Raw genomic sequence first — 18,515 nt, forward strand, 5'->3', positions numbered from 1 at the left:
CAGTCTGGTGACTTAATAAATTCATTCACACACCACGTTCTCTCAAGATGCCAGTACTGTTAAAGCTCCCAGACCGGGCCCATGTTTTCTCTGCCTTCACGGACTCGGGGGCAGAGGGAAATGTCATCAGTCTTGAGATCGTCCAGAAGTACAACCTGCCCACGGAAAAACTCCTCCAGCAACCACTGAACCTTAAGGCTACTGATGGGGGGGGGCTCATCGGTGATGGGCTCATTACAACAGCACATCACCTCTTGAAATCCAGGTTGGGGCTGTTCATGTAGAGCACATCACTTTGTTGGTCACTCACACAGCTCCGCATGCTCTCGTCTTGGGGTTCCTGTGGCTCCAGCTTCATGATCTCCTAATATTCTGGCAACACAGAGAAATTCTGCAGTGGTCCCCATCCTGCTTCCAGAACTGCTTGAAACTTCCACAAGTCACTCTTTTGTCCACCTCTGTAGAGAACCCGCTGCCAGGTAACATTGACAACTTTCCTCCCTGTTATCATGACTTCAAGGAAATTTTCAGCAAGGGTGAAGCTAGTGGCCTGCCTTCTCGCCAAACCTATGACCATGCCATAGACCTTCTCCCAGGTATGACTCTACCTTGGACCCGCATATACCCTCTGTCCATCACCGAACAAGCTACCATGGAGGAGTATGTACAGGAGGCATTACAACAGGGGTACATTAGACCATCCATTTCTCCGGCTTCAGCCAGCTTTTTCTTTGTGGAAAAGAAAGGAGGGGGCCTTTGCCCATGCATCGACTACTGAGGTTTAAACCAGATCACAGTCAAATATCCATATCTGCTTCTCGTGGTGCCGTTGGCCTTGGAATAGCTAAGGTCAGCAAGAATATTCACCAAGTTGGACCTTCAAAGTGCTTACAGCCTGGTCAGAATTCAGGAAGGTGATGAATGGAAGACTGCCTTGAGCACAACGTCCAGGCACTTCGAATATTTGGTCATGCCTTATGGACTTTCTTGCACTCCCAGCATCTTCCAATGCTTGATTAATGATGTCATCAGAGACATACTGGGATGCATCATCATTGGTTACATAGAGGATATTCTAATCTACTCCTGTGATGACCACTCACACCACGAACATGTAAGGTCAGTACTCACCTGGTTATTGAAGAATCACCTCTATGTAAAAGCTAAGAAGTGTGAGCTTCATGTTCACCAGATCTCATTCCTTGGGTACATCATGAGCACAGAACAAGTAAGCATGGACCATAGCAAAGTCTCACCGGTCACCTCCTGGTCCATGCCCACTACCGTGGAGGAACTGCAATGCTTCTTGGGGTTTGCAAATTTTTATCGTCACTCCATCCGTGGGTTCAGCATGATTGCTGCTCCTCTCACCACCCTGCTAAAGAAGGGGCCACAATGTCTCCAGTGGAACCCAGCTGCCGAAGAAGCCTTCAACTAGCTCAAGACCACTTTCACATCAGCTCCCGTTCTTCAGCAACTGGACCATACCAAACCTTTCACCATAGAAGTAGACACCTCTGAGACAGGAGTGGGAGGGGTGCTAGCTCAACATTTCTGGGATAAGCCTAAGCTACATCCTGTGGCCTTCTAGTTAAAGAAACTCACCTCAGCCAAGCAGAATTATGACCTTGGCAATCGAGAACTTTTAGCAATTAAACTAGCTCTTGAAGAGGGGAGACGCTGGCTGGAGGGCACCACACATCTGTTCACTATTCTCACCAATCACAAGAATCTCGAATATCTGAAAACTGCTAAATGCCTAAACCCATGCCAAGCCAGATGGGCAATTTTCTTCACCTGGTTTCAATTCACAATCTCCTACCACTCAGGTCCCAGAAACACTAAAGCAGATGCCCTCTCCAGAATCCACACCACATCCAACCATGCTTCTGAACCCATGCCTATCTTATCACCCAAGTGCTTCTTGCATGCCATTTCATGGGATGAAGATCAGGAAATCTCACAGTCACAACTTCCAAATCTGCCTGAGAACTGTCCTCTTGGATTCATGTATGTGCTGCCCTGATTTTGAGCTCAACTCCTCACCTGGGCCCACTCTTCTCTGGCCAGGGGGCACCCCAGCAGTCACAGAACCTATCAACTCCTCTGGAGTAAATATTGGTGGGAACACATGGTTTCTGAAATTAACCACTTTGTTTCATCCTGCTCCACCTGTGCCCAAGCGAAAGTGTCACGGGCCCCACCTGCTGGGAAGCTCTCTCCACTTCTGGTGCCTCAACGACCCTGGTCGCATATAGCTATTGACTTCATTGCTGACCTACCTTGATCTCAAGTCATCCTAGTGGTCATAGATTGCTTTTCCAAAGCCCTCAAGCTCATTCCTCTGTCTGGTCTACCCACTGCATTTGAAACTGCAGAATTCCTGTTCAGTCATGTTTTCCGATATTATGGTATCCCTGAAGACATCATCAGCGACTGGGGTCCCCAATTCATCTCCAGGTTATGGACCAAATTTATGGACAGATTAGGGGTATCCGTGAGCCTAACCTCAGGGTACCATCCGCAATCCAACAGCCAGGTGGAGTGCGACAACGAGGAGGTTGAGTGCTTCCTCAGGATATTCTGTATGAGGAATCAGAAGGCTTGAGCGCAGTTCATTCCTTGGGCCAAGTATGCCCAGAACACCTTAAAATACTCTGCCACACAGCTGACACTGTTTCAGTGCATCCTTGGGTATCAACCACCTCTCTTCCCCTGGGATGATTCTCCAACACAAATCCTGGCAGTGGGCTCCTGGTTTTCCAGTGGTGCTTGAAAGTTTGTGAACCCTTTAGAATTTTCTATATTTCTATTTATAAAAAGAACCCAATTAAACAAATGAGACAAAAATATTATATTTGGTCATTTATTTATTGAGGAAAATGAGCCAATATTCCATATCTGTGAGTGGCAAAAGTATGTGAACCTCTAGGATTAGCAGTTAATTTGAAGGTGAAATTAGAGTCAGGTGTTTTCAATCAGTGGGATGACAATCAGGTGGGAGTGGGCACCCTGTTTTATTTAAAGAACAGGGATCCATCAAAGTCTGATCTTCACAACACGTTTGTGGAAGTGTATCATGGCACGAACAAAGGAGATTTCTGAGGACCTCAGAAAAAGCGTTGTTGATGCTCATCAGGCTGGAAAAGGTTACAAAACCATCTCTAAAGAGTTTGGACTCCACCAATCCACAGTCAGACAGATTTTATACAAATGGAGGAAATTCAAGACCATTGTTACCCTCCCCAAGAGTGGTCAACCAACAAAGATCACTCTAAGAACAAACCGTGTAATAGTCAGCGAGGTCACAAAGGACCCCAGGGTAACTTCTAGGCAACTGAAAGCGCCTCTCACATTGGCTAATGTTCATGAGTCCACTATCAGGAGAACACTGAACAACAATGGTGTGCATGGCAGGGTTGCAAAGAGAAAGCCACTGTTCTCCAAAAAGAACATTGCTGCTCATCTGCAGTTTGCTAAAGACCATGTGGACAAGCCAGAGGGCTATTGGAAAAATGTTTTGTGGACAGATGAGAGCAAAATGGAACATTTTGGTTTAAATGAGAAGTGTTGTGTTTGGAGAAAGGAAAACCCTGCATTCCAGCATAAGAACCTTATTCCATCTGTGAAACATGGTGGTGGTAGTATCATGGTTTGGGCCCATTTTGCTGCATCTGGGCCAGGATGGCTTGCCATCATTGATGGAACAATGAATTCTAAATTATACCAGTGAATTCTAAAAGAAAATGTCAGGACATCTGCCCATGAACTGAATCTCAAAAGAAGGTGGGTCATGCAGCAAGATAATGACCCTAAGCACACAAGTTGTTCTACCAAAGAATGGTTAAAGAAGAATAAAGTTAATGTTTTGGAATGGCCCAATCAAAGTCCTGACCTTAATCCAATTGAAATGTTGTGAAAGGACCTGAAGCGAGCAGTTCATGTGAGGAAACCCACCAACAGCCCAGAGTTGAAGCTGTTCGGTACAGAAGAATGGGCTAAAATTCCTCCAAGCCGGTGTGCAGGACTGATCAACAGTTACCAGAAAAGTTTAGTTGCAGTTATTGCTGCACAAGGAGGTCACACCAGATAGTGAAAGCAAAGGTTCACATACTTTTGCCACTCACAGTTATGTTTTATTGGATCATTTTCCTCAATAAATAAATGACCAAGTACAATATTTTTGTCTTATTCGTTTAACTGGGTTCTCTTTATCTACTTTTAGGACTTGTGTGAAAATCTGATGATGTTTTAGGTCATATTTATGCAGAAATATAGAAAATTCTAAAGGGTTCACAAACTTTCAAGCACCACTGTAAGAGGAGTGAGCAGGTGTGGGAGGAAGGCCACCAGAGACTGGAACAGATCAACAGCAAGTACAAACAATATGCAGACAAACGTCGAGGGGAGACTCCTGAGTACGTCCAAAGCAACTGAGTGTGGGTGTCCACTAGAGATCTACGAGGGCCCAACACTTGCTGGAAGCTTCAAGACTAATACATTGGTCTGTATAAAGTAATCTGTAAAATTAATGAAGTCTTCCACAAGTTCGATCTCCCACCTTATTGCAGAATGGCTCCCACATTGGGTGTGTCATGCCTGAAACTTGCCATCCAAGGCTCCCTAGCTGTTCTGTCAGTAATACCATTGAAAACCTGAGTTTGGAGCAGCCTCCAAGCATGACTCCAAACAGATTACACTTCCCAAGCACCACAGCACCCCTTATCTCCGGAGTTCTAGGAAGTACACCCATTTCCCCATAATTACTTCCCGATATACTCTAAGCCCAGCATTCACAAACACTCACCGTGAAGTATCGTTCTACGTCCCTGTGCCTGATCATATCGAGCCTTCTGACTTTCTGTCTGACTTCTAGTGCTTTTGACTTTGTTTACATTTATTTCCCACTAGGATTACTTGCCTGCCCTTTGACATTGTTTGTGAATTGACCAACCCTTGCCCATCCCCGACTATGTCTTCAGATTGCTAGATTGGATTTGGTTACAAGTTTGTGACAAACCCGCTCTCCCCGTGCTTGCATCCATAAGTGCCTGCACCCTGACATAAATGCAAATCTCAGAAATTAACAATCAAAAATACAGATTTTTTTTTTTGTAAATTAGGCCATGAGGCCAATTAAATTAAATATTAAAATCTTAGCACAAACGGGGATAATGAAGACAGCCGCCAGAGGTCACTAAAACCAGAAATCACAGTTCACTAGTGAATATATTCAGTGGAGAAAACAAAGCCCAAACCAGTGCTTTACCCAAAACAGAAAACTGTCTATATGTATATCCTACACCGACCAGCCATAACATATTAAAACCACTGACAGGTGACGTGAATAACATTTGATTATCTCATTACAGTGGCATCTGTCAAGGGGTGGGCTATATTAGGCAGCAAGTGAATAGTCAGTTCTTGAAGTTGACGTGTTGGAATCAGGAAAAATGGGCAAACTGTAGCAGAAACTGCTGAAAAAGTTAATGCTGGCTAAAATCAGAAAGGTGTCAGCATTAACTTTTTTCAGCAGCTTGTAGCTCTTCTGTGGGATTTGACCTTATGGGCTAGCTTTCGTGCCCCGTGCGAATCAATGAGCCTTTGACACCCATGACCGTCACCGGTTCACTGGTTGTCCTTCCTTGGACCAATTTTGGTAGGTACTAACCACTGCATACCGGAAACACCCCACAAGATGTGCCATTTTGTAGATGCTCAGACCCAGTCATCTCGCCATCACAATTTGGCCCTTGTCAAAGTCACTCAGATCCTTACACTTGCCCATTTTTCCTGCTTCCAACACATCAACTTCAAGAACTGACTGTTCTCTTGCTGCATAATATATCCCACCTCTTGACAGGTGCCATTGTAATGAGATCTATTCACTATTTAATTCATTTTATATTGGAATAGATGTCAAGAATAACAATTTCATTATCACATAGTAATATTATGATATCCAAAATATTCAAATGTACATTTCATTATTAACTTGGAGCTTTTATTGATTTGAAGCCTTTCCTTGTCTACTTGGTTGTTTTTGCTAAAATGACAAAGAACAACATTTTTTTGTGAAATATTAATTTATTCACAAAAAGATAATTTACAAGTCGTTTACAGCGCGCATGTGAGAGTCCTCTTGGCGGGCGCGCTGTCCGGACAGCTCGCCTGCCAAGCAGACTCTCGCATGCACGCCGTAAACAACTCGCACCTGCACAGGATTAAGGTGCAGTCAGTGCGCCTATATAAAAAACTGTGGAAGCACACTTACTTTGTGAAGTATTGAGTTGCGTTGCTGACATATTACTGAGCCTTATTTCCTTGTTTGGTTTCCTGATCCCTGATTTCCTGTTTCTCGTCTTTGGCTCTGCCTAGTCTATAATGGCCTGTTTGTGCCCCGCTCAACCTATTGCCTTTTTTTCACCGTTTTGTGATTTTGCCTCCTGTTCTGGATTGTTTACCTGTCTTCGCTTGTATTAATAAACACACCTTCTGCACTTACATCCATCTCCCAGCCATCTCTGACAGAATACTTCGCTCTCCCTGACAAAGAGAATGCACATTCACCTGTTCATATGTCATGTTCAGGAACAAACTAATGTTAATGGCGCTAAAACAGCCACTGTGAAATGGTGCACTTGGAGTCTTGTTCTCGGACTCGACTTGGCTTGAAATTTTTTTTTTTTTAAGACTTGGACTTGACTTGGACTTGAACAATGGGGACTCGAGACCGGAGCACACCCAAGAGCCTATGTGATGCACACGCCAAGGTGTGACACTCTTGCACAAAATTAGTACAAAAATTAATGTAGATATAAATATCTTATGCCAAATTATTATGGCACATTACAAAAAAAAATACAGAAAAAAATCCGAGTCCTTGTCTCCAATTTACGAGTCCTAATGCAGTTAATGCATGAGTCGAAGTCCGAGTCATCAGTGCTCAAGTCCAAGTCAAGTCATGAGTCCTTAAAATTAGGGCACGAGTCGGACTCGAGTCCTACAAGCCTGGCTCTTAGCTGTATGCTAAGTGAGTTTCATACTTATTATGTGAAGAATGTCAGACTTTTACATAATTCTTCTGGGGGAAAAAATAGTCATGTTGCTAACACTGAGTGAGAGCAATGCTAGCTTTCATGTATTATTAGCAGTGTTCATTATTTTGTGGTAAAATATTCCCCTGATATGTTAACTGTTGCTCAGCACATTGCTCGGGGTGACTGCCAAACCCTTAACATGACTCTCATTGTGTGAATTACAGTGCCATCATGAATCACCAGGGTAGCTTTGGTCAGATTCAGTTAACTATCCGTTATGCCACACTGAGGAACAAGCTCACTGTGACGGTCATTAACTGCAGGTGAGTCTTTAAACACTGATGAAGGCTCTGCTTCATGGAGGGGGGAAAAAAAAGGGTCAGGTAGTCATGGTGTATTTAGCAAACATTGCTTACTGTGAAATAAATCATCAATTCAGATCTTCAAGACCGAAAATTGCTTTTCAGTTGAAGCTAAAATCATTCATACTAACCTGTTTAGATGGAAAAAGTAAAACAAGCCTATTTCTAATTAAAATTGTGTCTCCTGTAACAATGTTTGCTAGGAACCTGTTCCCCTGTAACACCAACGGCTCGGACACCTATGTTCGCATTTACTTGCTTCCTGACCAAAAATGGAAAAACCGCATGCGGACAAAAGTGAAGAGGAAAACCGTGAATCCTGCCTTCGATGAGAAGTGAGAGTTTGTTCAAATGACTTGCATAGTACTGTAGCACTGCTAATCACACCTCGGTAACTAAACGTGTACGTACTCAGATTCGAATTTTCAATGTCACTTGAAGAAACCAGGACTCGGAAGTTAGATGTGTCTGTGAAGAACAATCGAATGTTCCATACCAGAGAGCGAAAAGAGATTGGGATGGTATGAAAGATGCACTCGTTAAGAAGTTATAATAACGTTGCTTCAGTGTTAGCTTTGATTATTAATCGATAAAACTGCCTTCTGTCCTCTATCTGCAGATCCTGATTGATCTGGCCCAGTTGGATCTTGTGAAAGGTTCCACAGAATGGTTAGTAATTACATCTCTCTCTCTCGTGTATAAATTGTATATGAATCTGGTTCATAAACAGACACACTCCCGGCTTCAGGCTCATTCCTCAGAATTATTTGTGCATGTTTTCCAAACCAGGTATGAGCTCAGTATCCCAGGGCTAAAGAAAGCTATCTAGAAGAATGAAGGTCAACGAAGCATATCCAAGATCACTGATCAAACTGCCTCCTTCAAAGTTCAGAAGTTTCTTCATTTCTATACCTCCGTTTACAACTTTATTGCTGAAATTTCTTAACTCTTTATTTTAACAATGAAGAACTGGTTAAAAAGTGCACTCTTTTTTTTACACATGCAAGTGGGGTTTTCACCTGATGATGGGACACAGTCTTTTTGTGCTCCTTTTGTTGAAAGCATTTTTTTTTAACCATACTGGATGCATTGGGACTGCTTTTGTGTTGCTAAGCTTGCATGGATTAATTCTCTGTAAATGTATTTTTGTGTGCATTTTCATATTGTGCGCAATATATTTCTGGACTCCTGATGTCCTATGTGTATAGAGGATATTACAAGGTTGTGCGAAGATATGAAGTTTATCTTTGAGTGGTGAATATAGTTCATGAGTGAGGGAAGCAAACGAGTGAAATATTTTCAACAATGAGAAGATTAAACTTTATATATTCACACCACTGTGTAATGTTCTTTATATTATACGGACACATCCACAATTAAAAAAAAAAAGTTAATCAAAAGAATTTTAATTTTGAACCAGTTCGCCATTTTGACAACACGTCTAGTCAGCAGGAAAAGAGTGAGTGACGTCATCGGAGTGAAATATCAGGAATTATTATGCATACAGGACACTTTTTCGATGGAATAAAAACATGTATTCTATTCCCTTCTAGCGGGTTTCATTCATTTATTTGATAGCGTGCAATATTGTTAGCATATCATTTATCCTACATGTATTATGCCACTCTACCCAATGGAGAATGAGCATTGAATATTGTTTGATATTGCATGGTTATCAAGACATAACGTCACATGTCAGACACACAAAACTTCCGCTCTAGCAAGCAACTGTGACAATTTCTAAACAAACATGGCCGCTAGGTTTGTTTCGTTGTAATACGGAAGATTTTGAGAGAATTTTGAAAGAGAAAGATGCATTGAACACCCAAAAGTAATGTGTATGCAGCATAATAATAATAATAATAATAATAATAATAATAATAATAATATTGGCTGGCTTTCTTTCATGGTATATCAGGTATATTCCATTAAGCTACTTGTCTTTGACTCGTTCAGTATCATGCTAGCTTAATGGAATATATCTGATAGACCATGAAAAAAAGCCAGCCAATATTATTTAAATATGTCCCTTAAATCCGCAATGTATTTCATCTGAAAAATGTGAGTTTTTCAGCGCGAGAAGATAAATTTCATATCTTCAAGCCATCATGTGATTTTCTTTTTATTATATAGACACATTCACAATCAAAATGTACCTAAATTTATCAGAACAATTCATTGACTTTCTCATGAGTGACATATAGAGATTTGTCACAGTGTTGGTTCTCCATGTCCCGGATGGAGCTCATATGAAAAATGAGTGGTGTGTTTCCCAGTAAAACACTCATTTCTATGTTTTATATATATATATATATATATATATATATATATATATATATATATATATATATATATATATAAATAAAATGATTATGTGATGTTTACTAATGTGATGTAACTAATGTAACTAATGTACACCTGTGTGGATCAATGTTCCTGCTCTTGACAAACCAAAGACGAGTCATCAGAAATTCTTGATTAACTGCTGTCTTAAACATGTTGAGCACTATAACGAAGCAGATATGTGCACTTATTGAGGGTCTTAAGGACTACAAGTAGGAGAGAAGAGATATATTAGAAATGTATATGTTTTCAAACAAAAAAGTACGAAAAAAGTAACTAATGGCAAAAGTGTTTATTTTTATTTTATTCAGTATTTTTCTGTATATTCATTTGAACTGTGATTATGTTGTAGTAAACATTGGGAAATGTAAAGAAAAGAAAAATCTTCTGATAATCCTTAAATAAACTATTGCTTTTATTAAAGTTAAATTGAGTGGCAAAAGTTTCTGGACAGGAAACATGTTAAGTTACAGCTGAATAGTGTTTTGAAACAATGATAAACTAAAGAGTGACTTGATTTGTCCATGTTTTTTCCTCCCAAATTGAAGGTAAAGTTAGATACTGTACCAGGAATAGCCCAGTTTTATGCTCTTTCACCATGTGCATCAACATCAAAAACATAATTTATGTTGAAAGAGCAAGAAAGCTTTGAATACTGGGGTCATTAATTTACAGATAATAGATTGTTTACAGAGAATCTAATAACCATGCATCAAGATTAAAAAATCAATATGAAGGCAGCAGCACAAAATGTTAATAAACTGTAAAAGTCAGAGCACAGTGTAATATCCCTTAGCTTTTGGAAGTATGTGAAGGATTTTGCTATAGTTCAGATCTGGTCAGTTACTGATGCAACTAAAAATACCACTATCATATCAGTGACCTGACTTTCATAACAGTGATCACTTAAAAAAAAAAAAAATACTTCAAGAGAAATATACGACAATGATAAACTTGTCTTTCATGTTAATATTGAGTCAGTGGTGATGCTATTTCAGCAGTTCCTGGTCTGAAATAATATCCTGCAATATTCAAGTACACTGTGTGTGTATATATATATATATATATTTTTTTTTTTTTTTTACACACTACACATCAAAATGTCACAACCCTGAGATTCATTTGCCATGAGGCCTCAAGCTACAGAGACATAGACATGCTTCTGATCAATAATTTCAGGCTCTAAAAATAAAAGCAGTGTAAGGAAGACTATCTTATTTTTGAACAAACCTAAAAGCAGCATTGCATGAACTAGTTTTGTAAAAGACAGCTGACAAATGATGATTCAAGCAGGCTATATCATGCAATTGTTTGACAGAGTATTGTCTTTCCCCAGTAGTTACAATCTGAAACTGACATTAATATTTAATAAATCAATACAAAACATCCTCTCGTCCTGAAGAAGGAGAAAATCTACACTGGTGCTTGAAAGTTTGTGAACCCTTTAGAATTTTCTATATTTCTGCATAAATATGACCTAAAACATCAGATTTTCACACGTCCTAAAATAAATAAAGAGAATCCAGTTAAACAAATGAGACAAAAATATTATACTTGGTCATTTATTTATTGAGGAAAATGATCCAATATTACATGTCTGTGAGTGGCAAAAGTATGTGAACCTTTGCTTTCAGTATCTGGTGTGACTCCCTTGTGCAGCAATAACTGCAACTAAACGTTTCCAGTAACTGTTGATCAGTCCTACACACCGGCTTAGAGGAATTTTAGCCCATTCCTCTATACAGAACAGCTTCAACTCTGGGATGTTGGTGGATTTCCTCACATGAACTGCTCGCTTCAGGTCCTTCCACAACATTTTCATTGGATTAAGGAAGGTCAGGACTTTGACTTGGCCATTCCAAAACATTAACTTTATTCTTCTTTAATCATTCTTTGGAAGAATGACTTGTGTGATTAGGGTTGTTGTCTTGCTGCATGACCCACCTTCTCTTGAGATTCAGTTCATGGACAGATGTCCTGACATTTTCCTTTAGAATTCGCTGGTATAATTCAGAATTCATTGTTCCATCAATGATGGCAAGCTGTCCTGGCCCAGATGCAGCAAAACAGGCCCAAACCATGATACTACCACCACCATGTTTCACAGATGGGATAAGGTTCTTATGCTGGAATGTGGTGTTTTCCTTTCTCCAAACATAACGCTTCTCATTTAAACCAAAAAGTTCTATTTTGGTCTCATCCATCCACAAAACATTTTTCCAATAGCCTTCTGGCTTGTCCACATGATCTTTAGCAAACTGCAGATGAGCAGCAATGTTCTTTTTGGAGAGCAGTGGCTTTCTCCTGGGGTCCTTTGTGACCTCGCCGATTATTACACGCCTTGCTCTTAGAGTGATCTTTGTTGGTCAACCACTCCTAGGGAGGGTAACAATGGTCTTGAATTTCCTCCATTTGTACACAATCTGTCTGTGGATTGGTGGAGTCCAAACTCTTTAGAGATGGTTTTGTAACCTTTTCCAGCCTGATGAGCATCAACAACGCTTTTTCTGAGGTCCTCAGAAATCTCCTTTGTTCGTGCCATGATACACTCCACAAACATGTGTTGTGAAGATCAGACTTTGATAGATCCCTGTTCTTTAAATAAAACAGGGTGCCCACTCCCACCTGATTGTCATCCCATTGATTGAAGACACCTGACTCTAATTTCACCTTCAAATTAACTGCTAATCCTAGAGGTTCACATACTTTTGCCACTTACAGATATGTAATATTGGCTCATTTTCCTCAATAAATAAATGACCAAGTATAATATTTTTGTCTCATTTGTTTAACTGGGTTCTCTTTATTTACTTTTAGGACTTGTGTGAAAATCTGATGTTTTAGGTCATATTTATGCAGAAATGTAGAAAATTCTAACTTTCAAGCACCACTGTATCTAGAAATATAGTTTGCAAAATAGATTTCACTCTCATTGCTGTGAAATGCTTAGATTAAATGCTTAGATGAGTGCAATCAGTTGCCATCAGAAGTAGTTAAATGCTTAGTTAAATGCTTAGATGAGTGCAATCAGTTGCCATCAGAAGTCACATACTTAGTTGAATGGAGCTGGATTGTGTGCAACTAAAGTGTGATTTCAATATAAAAATACACCTATTTCTGGAAAGACCCAAAGAATTTTAGAGAACGTCCCTAAACAAACAGCATCATAAAGACCAACAAGCTATCAAAGTCTAGGGGCAAAGTTCTGGACAAGTATGTATCAGGGTTTGTTTATAAAAAAAAAAAAATCTCAAACTTTGGACATCCTGCAGAGCACAATTAAATTCACTATTAAAACTTGGAAATGATATGGCACACCCGTGACCCTGCCTAGAGGAGGCCATCCACCAAATGACCAGATAAGGAGCACATTAGGCAACGAAGCAACCAAGAGGACAAGGGAAACTCTGAAGGAGCTGAAGAGATCATTAACTCAGATGGGCCCAACACTCCATAAAGGTTGGCTTTATGGAAAAGTTGCAGGAAAAAAAAAATCCTGTTTCTTGTTTGGCCAAAGGCATGTTGGAGACTCAGCAAAGGTGGAAAAAGTTATCTGGTCTGAGACCAAATTTATCTTTTTGGCCTTGGCATAAAGAATCATGTTTACTGAATATGAGAACACCACTTGAGAACACCATTCCCCATCATGAAGTACAGTAGTGGTAGCACTGTGCTTAGTGTTACCCTTGGCATCTTGGTTGTTTCTCTGGCTAATCCCCTCTTTACCTGTCCTCCTAAAGAAGGACATCCTCCCCTAGGCAAAGTCACAGTTCTCTTACTTTATTTTCTTGCACCAGAATTAATTTTTACTATTTTTACAAAATCACAAAGAACGTATTTTTTGTAAATAATTTTTAGAATCGTATAGATTTCCCTCGTTCGATTTTATGGATTATTTTGTGTTGAGTCATGACATATAATCTCAATTAAGTGCATTTCAGTTCCAGGCTGCAACATTACAACCTGTGGAAAATGTTCATGAGGGCTGAAGACATACAAAACACTATAGGGGAGAGCGGGGTAAGATGAGCCAGGGGGTAAGATGAGCCACCCCCTGTTTCTAAGAAACAGTAAACAAATGTGACCATGTGACCACATTCAAAGGGGGCCGGGACCATTTACTTACACTTGTGGAGAGGAGCACCACATGTCAAACTAGGTGAGGGACATATTTATAAAAATGTGTTTTTGTGCTTTCTAAGTCAATTCCATGTTTGTCCACAGTGAAGATGATTTAGAGAAGACAAAAGTAGAATAATATTTAGACACATTAGGGTTAAGTTAGTGGCTTTCTAAGCTATGATATGAATGCTAATAAAAATAATTTTGATTAGCCTAATCCCCTTTATTAGCATTTTTCTACAAAACGGTGGCCATGGGGTAAGATGAGCCATTAGATGTGGGGCAAGTTGAGCCACTGGCTCAACTTACCCCATTGGTGGCTGAGCTTACCCAATATGGATGACACTTAAGTTTTCACATTTACTGGTCATATATGACAACAACATATATATATATATGACATCAGATGAGGAAGACCAGTTGTTAGATGTGGGGGATTATGTTGTGGCAAAATACACGGGGAAGAAGAAAGTGCATTTCTTCATTGGCCAGATAATCAAATTGGATGTCTTCGAAATAGAGGCAAGATTTCTCAAAAGAAGCCGGTCATGCCATGGCTCTGCAAGAAAGCCAACCTTTGTCTTCAAAGAGAAAGATGAGGCTGTCCTGTCAAGACAGGATATTGTGAAAAAATTGCCCCGCCCCTTTACTGTTGGGGGGACAGCACGGAGGGAGAGGCAAATGGTGTTCCCTTGCCATTTGAACGCTTGGAACATTGAATAATGATGAAATGATTGAATGATTGATGGAATGATTGCTGCATGTTTTAGCAATGTTTTAACCTACTGAAAGAAATAAGATTTTTTTGGCACTGTTCTACTGTTTTAGTAATTTCTATAATATAGTATATCTCTCATTCCCTCTCTAACCATCCCTCTTTCTATCTATCTACGCATATCTCTCTCTCTATCCATCTATCTATCCCTCCCTATCTATCCCTATCTATCCCTCGTTCTATCACCTCTCTCTTCATCTTCCCTTCTCTATGCAACGGCCCTATCCCCCACTTGATTGACTTGACTTGATTCATTGATTGCATTTCTAATAATAAAAGTTGTTTACTTTGTTAACCTAACATGTTTTGTGTTGGCTCAATTTACCCCACACAGTGGCTTATCCTACCCCGTGCATGGGGTAAGTTGAGCCACTTGACATTTTTTTTTCAAGAGGTAATATCACTCTAACCATAAGAGCTTATCAATTATGTTTTGCTCAGATAGTAACAGTACACTTTGAAATTTGGTATGGTGTGTAGACTGGAAGCAAAAATGGCTTTAACATGTAGTTATGATGAAAAATGTAAAAAGTGGCTCATCTTACCCCACTCTCCCCTATGGGGTTATGTCTTGAATCATGTAGCTCACTTTGGTTTGCAGTTCAGTTAAAAGTAATTAAATATTCTGGATATGCATGGTATTCACAGAACACCACAAAGATGATTAGCTTGGTTATCCACCACAGTGTCATAGAGATCTGTGCCATTAAGGGTTTTAGGAGGCGGATCGATCATTGATGAGTTTCCAAGTGTATACTCTCCAGTGAGGACTCTGCAGAAATACATGTGCTTCTATCCTTGTGCATTTGGTACTGAATATGTGTTATTGGAAGAGTAGCTTGCATTAAGAGCGAAGTATGTGCCTTTTCCATAGGCTGCAGCTGCAATGAATCAACATAAAAAGATTAATGAAATTAGCTGCAGAGGTTGATGGAGTAAAGCAAAAACTAAAATATTGTTCGTTCAGATTATTATACCATTTTTGCCTGCATAGCTCCGGTTGAAGCCATTTTGATTTATGTGGTTTATTGACTCTTCCCTGGTTCCATGAAACAGCATCTTCTCATTATTCTGATGACCATTCATTTGTTCCATGTATTGCTTGTTGTTTTGGTAGTTCTTCCACATGCGAGGATTCTGTATCCGTTCAATCTACAAGAAGCAAAAAAAAAAACCATACATAAACCAAATCAAAAGTTAGGAAATGAAAGGATATCTTAAGTTATGCTTCACATGTCTCAGAAGCCACATGCTTTAAGGGCATTATTGTTACAGGTTTTTCTAAAGTGGCCCAGGACATCATTGTACTCTTTTCTGCCAGTTTGCAGTGGACAAATCTTGTGCAGCTCATTAGATGCCATGACGGCCCATTCCTTTGGGAGGTTTTCAGTGGCTGCAATTGAAAAATCCATCCATCCATTATCTGTAGCCGCTTATCCTGTTCTACATGGTCGCAGGTGAGCTGGAGCCTATCCCAGCTGATTATGGGCGAGAGGTGGGGTACACCCTGGACAAGTCGCCAGATCATCGCAGGGCTGGCATGTAGAGACAAACAACCATTCACACTCACATTCACACCTACAGTCAATTTAGAGCCACCAATTAGTCTAACCTGCATGTCTTTGGACTGTGGGGGAAACCAGAGCACCCGGAGGAAACCCACGCAGACATGGGGAGAACATGCAAACTCCACACAGAAAGGCCTTCGCCGGCCGCTGGGCTCAAATGCAGGACCTTCTTGCTGTGAGGCGACAGTGCTAACCACTACACCACCGTGCTGCTCCAATTGAAAAATCAATTATTTTCATTTAATGAGAAATGTTTCAAGGTTATAAGGAGATATGTGCCATAATATATAGCTATGGTTAGCAGAAACACATTATTTCCCAAGATTATATACCATAAGTACATTAACCTTGATTTACTAGATCAGGGGTTGTCTGGATGAGGACAGGGAAAAGTATTTTTGTTGACTGAACTTGAAAAAATACTACAGCAGAGCTGATAAATGTATTAAAAAATATCAGTAGTTCTGCAACCAGCAGTTTTCTATTGCATTTTATCTCATGACATGCATCTATGGAAATTATTTAGCTGAAGGAAGCTCATCGAACCAGAAACTAGCTACAGGGCATAAGAATTTGGTTCAGAAAGGAGTCTATGGAGAGTCTATGGAGAGTTTCCATAGACTTTTCCCAAGTTTTTACATTTTATTTGACTGGCTTTGATCTGATAAGTGAACAGACTTAATCATGATTTGATTAAAGAAAAGCCAATGGTGTAAATCCAGTATTTAAATATGAATACATTTATTCTCCATGTGTCAAATTTAGAACAGGAAGCTCATCTGTTCAGCGCAAGGGGCGTCAGAAGCATTTTTAATGTGTGGGGGGGCATACTGTGAGGGGTCTGGTGGTGCTCCCCCAGAAAATTTTTAATTTATTAGGTGCCATTTCCTGCATTCTGGTGTATTTTTAACAGGTTGTTAAACACCTAATTTTACCTACAAAAGTAACTTAATTCAATGACTATTTTAGAGACTCAACAATAAATCCTCATTCAACTAGTCCATATATTCATCAGCCTGTTTTTAAACCCACTGCTCTGCCTAAGATAATGAGATGAATGTGACACAATGTATCACCAACAATGACTTTATGGGTGCATTTTACTTTTTATTTTGTGTTTCCTTTTTTATTTAGTTTTAGATGTAACACAACATGCCACTGGGTGGCATGGTGGCGTAGTGGTTAGTGCTGTCGCCTCACAGCAAGAAGGTCCAGGTTCGAGCCCCGTGGCCGACGAGGGCCTTTCTGTGCAGAGTTTGCATGTTCTGCCCGTGTCTGCGTGGGTTTCCTCCGGGTGCTCCGGTTTCGCCCACAGTCCAAAGACATGCAGGTTAGGTTAACTGGTGACTCTAAATTGACCGTAGGTGTGAATGTGAGTGTGAATGGTTGTCTGTGTCTATGTGTCAGCCCTGTGATGACCTGGTGAGTTGCCCAGGGTGTACCCCGCCTTTCGCCCGTAGTCAGCTGGGATAGGCTCCAGCTTGCCTGCGACCCTGTAGAACAGGATAAAGCGGCTAGAGATAATGAGATGAGATAATTTCACACAATAAACAGGCATGACATGGCATCATGCAAACTTCATAACTGTGTCAAGCAACGGTGAAACATAAAAATAACTTCACACAATGAACAGGTGCAATTTTGTTCACCACCAACAGTGACTTTAGTGGGTGCATTTTACTTTACTACTTGACCTCATTCTTGGCATTACAGTAAGGCAGGCCTACTGGGTTTGAATTAAATGATAGCTAACATTAAGCTAGCTGATACAGCTAACATTGACTAGCCAGCTAACTGCACTAACATTTCCATTGGGACAAAAAAAGCCTGTCCTGTGGGGAAATTCTGACTGACTTTCCACTTCTTTGTAAAGAATTTCCTTTTGCTCATTGTGTCTGGGGAGGAGCAAATACTGCAAACAATTCATCATCAACCAAGAATACCCCATAACCGGGTGCTCCGGTTTCGCCCACAGTCCAAAGACATGCAGGTTAGGTTAACTAGTGACTCTAAATTGACCGTAGGTGTGAATGTGAGTGTGAATGGTTGTCTGTGTCTATGTGTCAGCCCTGTGATGACCTGGTGAGTTGCCCAGGGTGTACCCCGCCTTTCGCTAAGCTTATTTCATTGTTTAGTTGAACATTAATTTAACATGGCCTAGGGTTAATTTTGAGGGCAGATAACAAGAGAATAAGGTTTTAGCAAAAGCTAGACATTGTGAGGTGGCAATGGGGCTGACGTCACCTCCTCCACTTTCCAGCAGCTGCACCAAAATATCTGTGCTCGTGCTGAGATTCACTTCACT

The 18,515-nt window shown here is 40.3% G+C and overlaps 1 protein-coding gene across 1 annotated transcript in view; it reads left to right on the top strand.

Annotated features, from left to right (window-relative positions):
* esyt3 (extended synaptotagmin-like protein 3) overlaps nt 1-10,174 on the top strand; it is a 37,012-nt gene extending 26,838 nt beyond the window's left edge. Inside the window, exons 19-23 of the mRNA XM_060929179.1 lie at nt 7,265-7,363; nt 7,606-7,737; nt 7,818-7,923; nt 8,022-8,071; nt 8,192-10,174. Of these exons, the coding sequence (XP_060785162.1) occupies nt 7,265-7,363; nt 7,606-7,737; nt 7,818-7,923; nt 8,022-8,071; nt 8,192-8,231 (427 nt within the window). The 3' untranslated portion in view covers nt 8,232-10,174. The remainder of the gene's footprint in view (nt 1-7,264; nt 7,364-7,605; nt 7,738-7,817; nt 7,924-8,021; nt 8,072-8,191) is intronic.
* Nucleotides 10,175-18,515: the final 8,341 nt, after the last annotated feature.

The sequence above is a fragment of the Neoarius graeffei genome, chromosome 9 (genome assembly GCF_027579695.1).
Source record: "Neoarius graeffei isolate fNeoGra1 chromosome 9, fNeoGra1.pri, whole genome shotgun sequence".
NCBI classification, from domain to species: domain Eukaryota; kingdom Metazoa; phylum Chordata; class Actinopteri; order Siluriformes; family Ariidae; genus Neoarius; species Neoarius graeffei.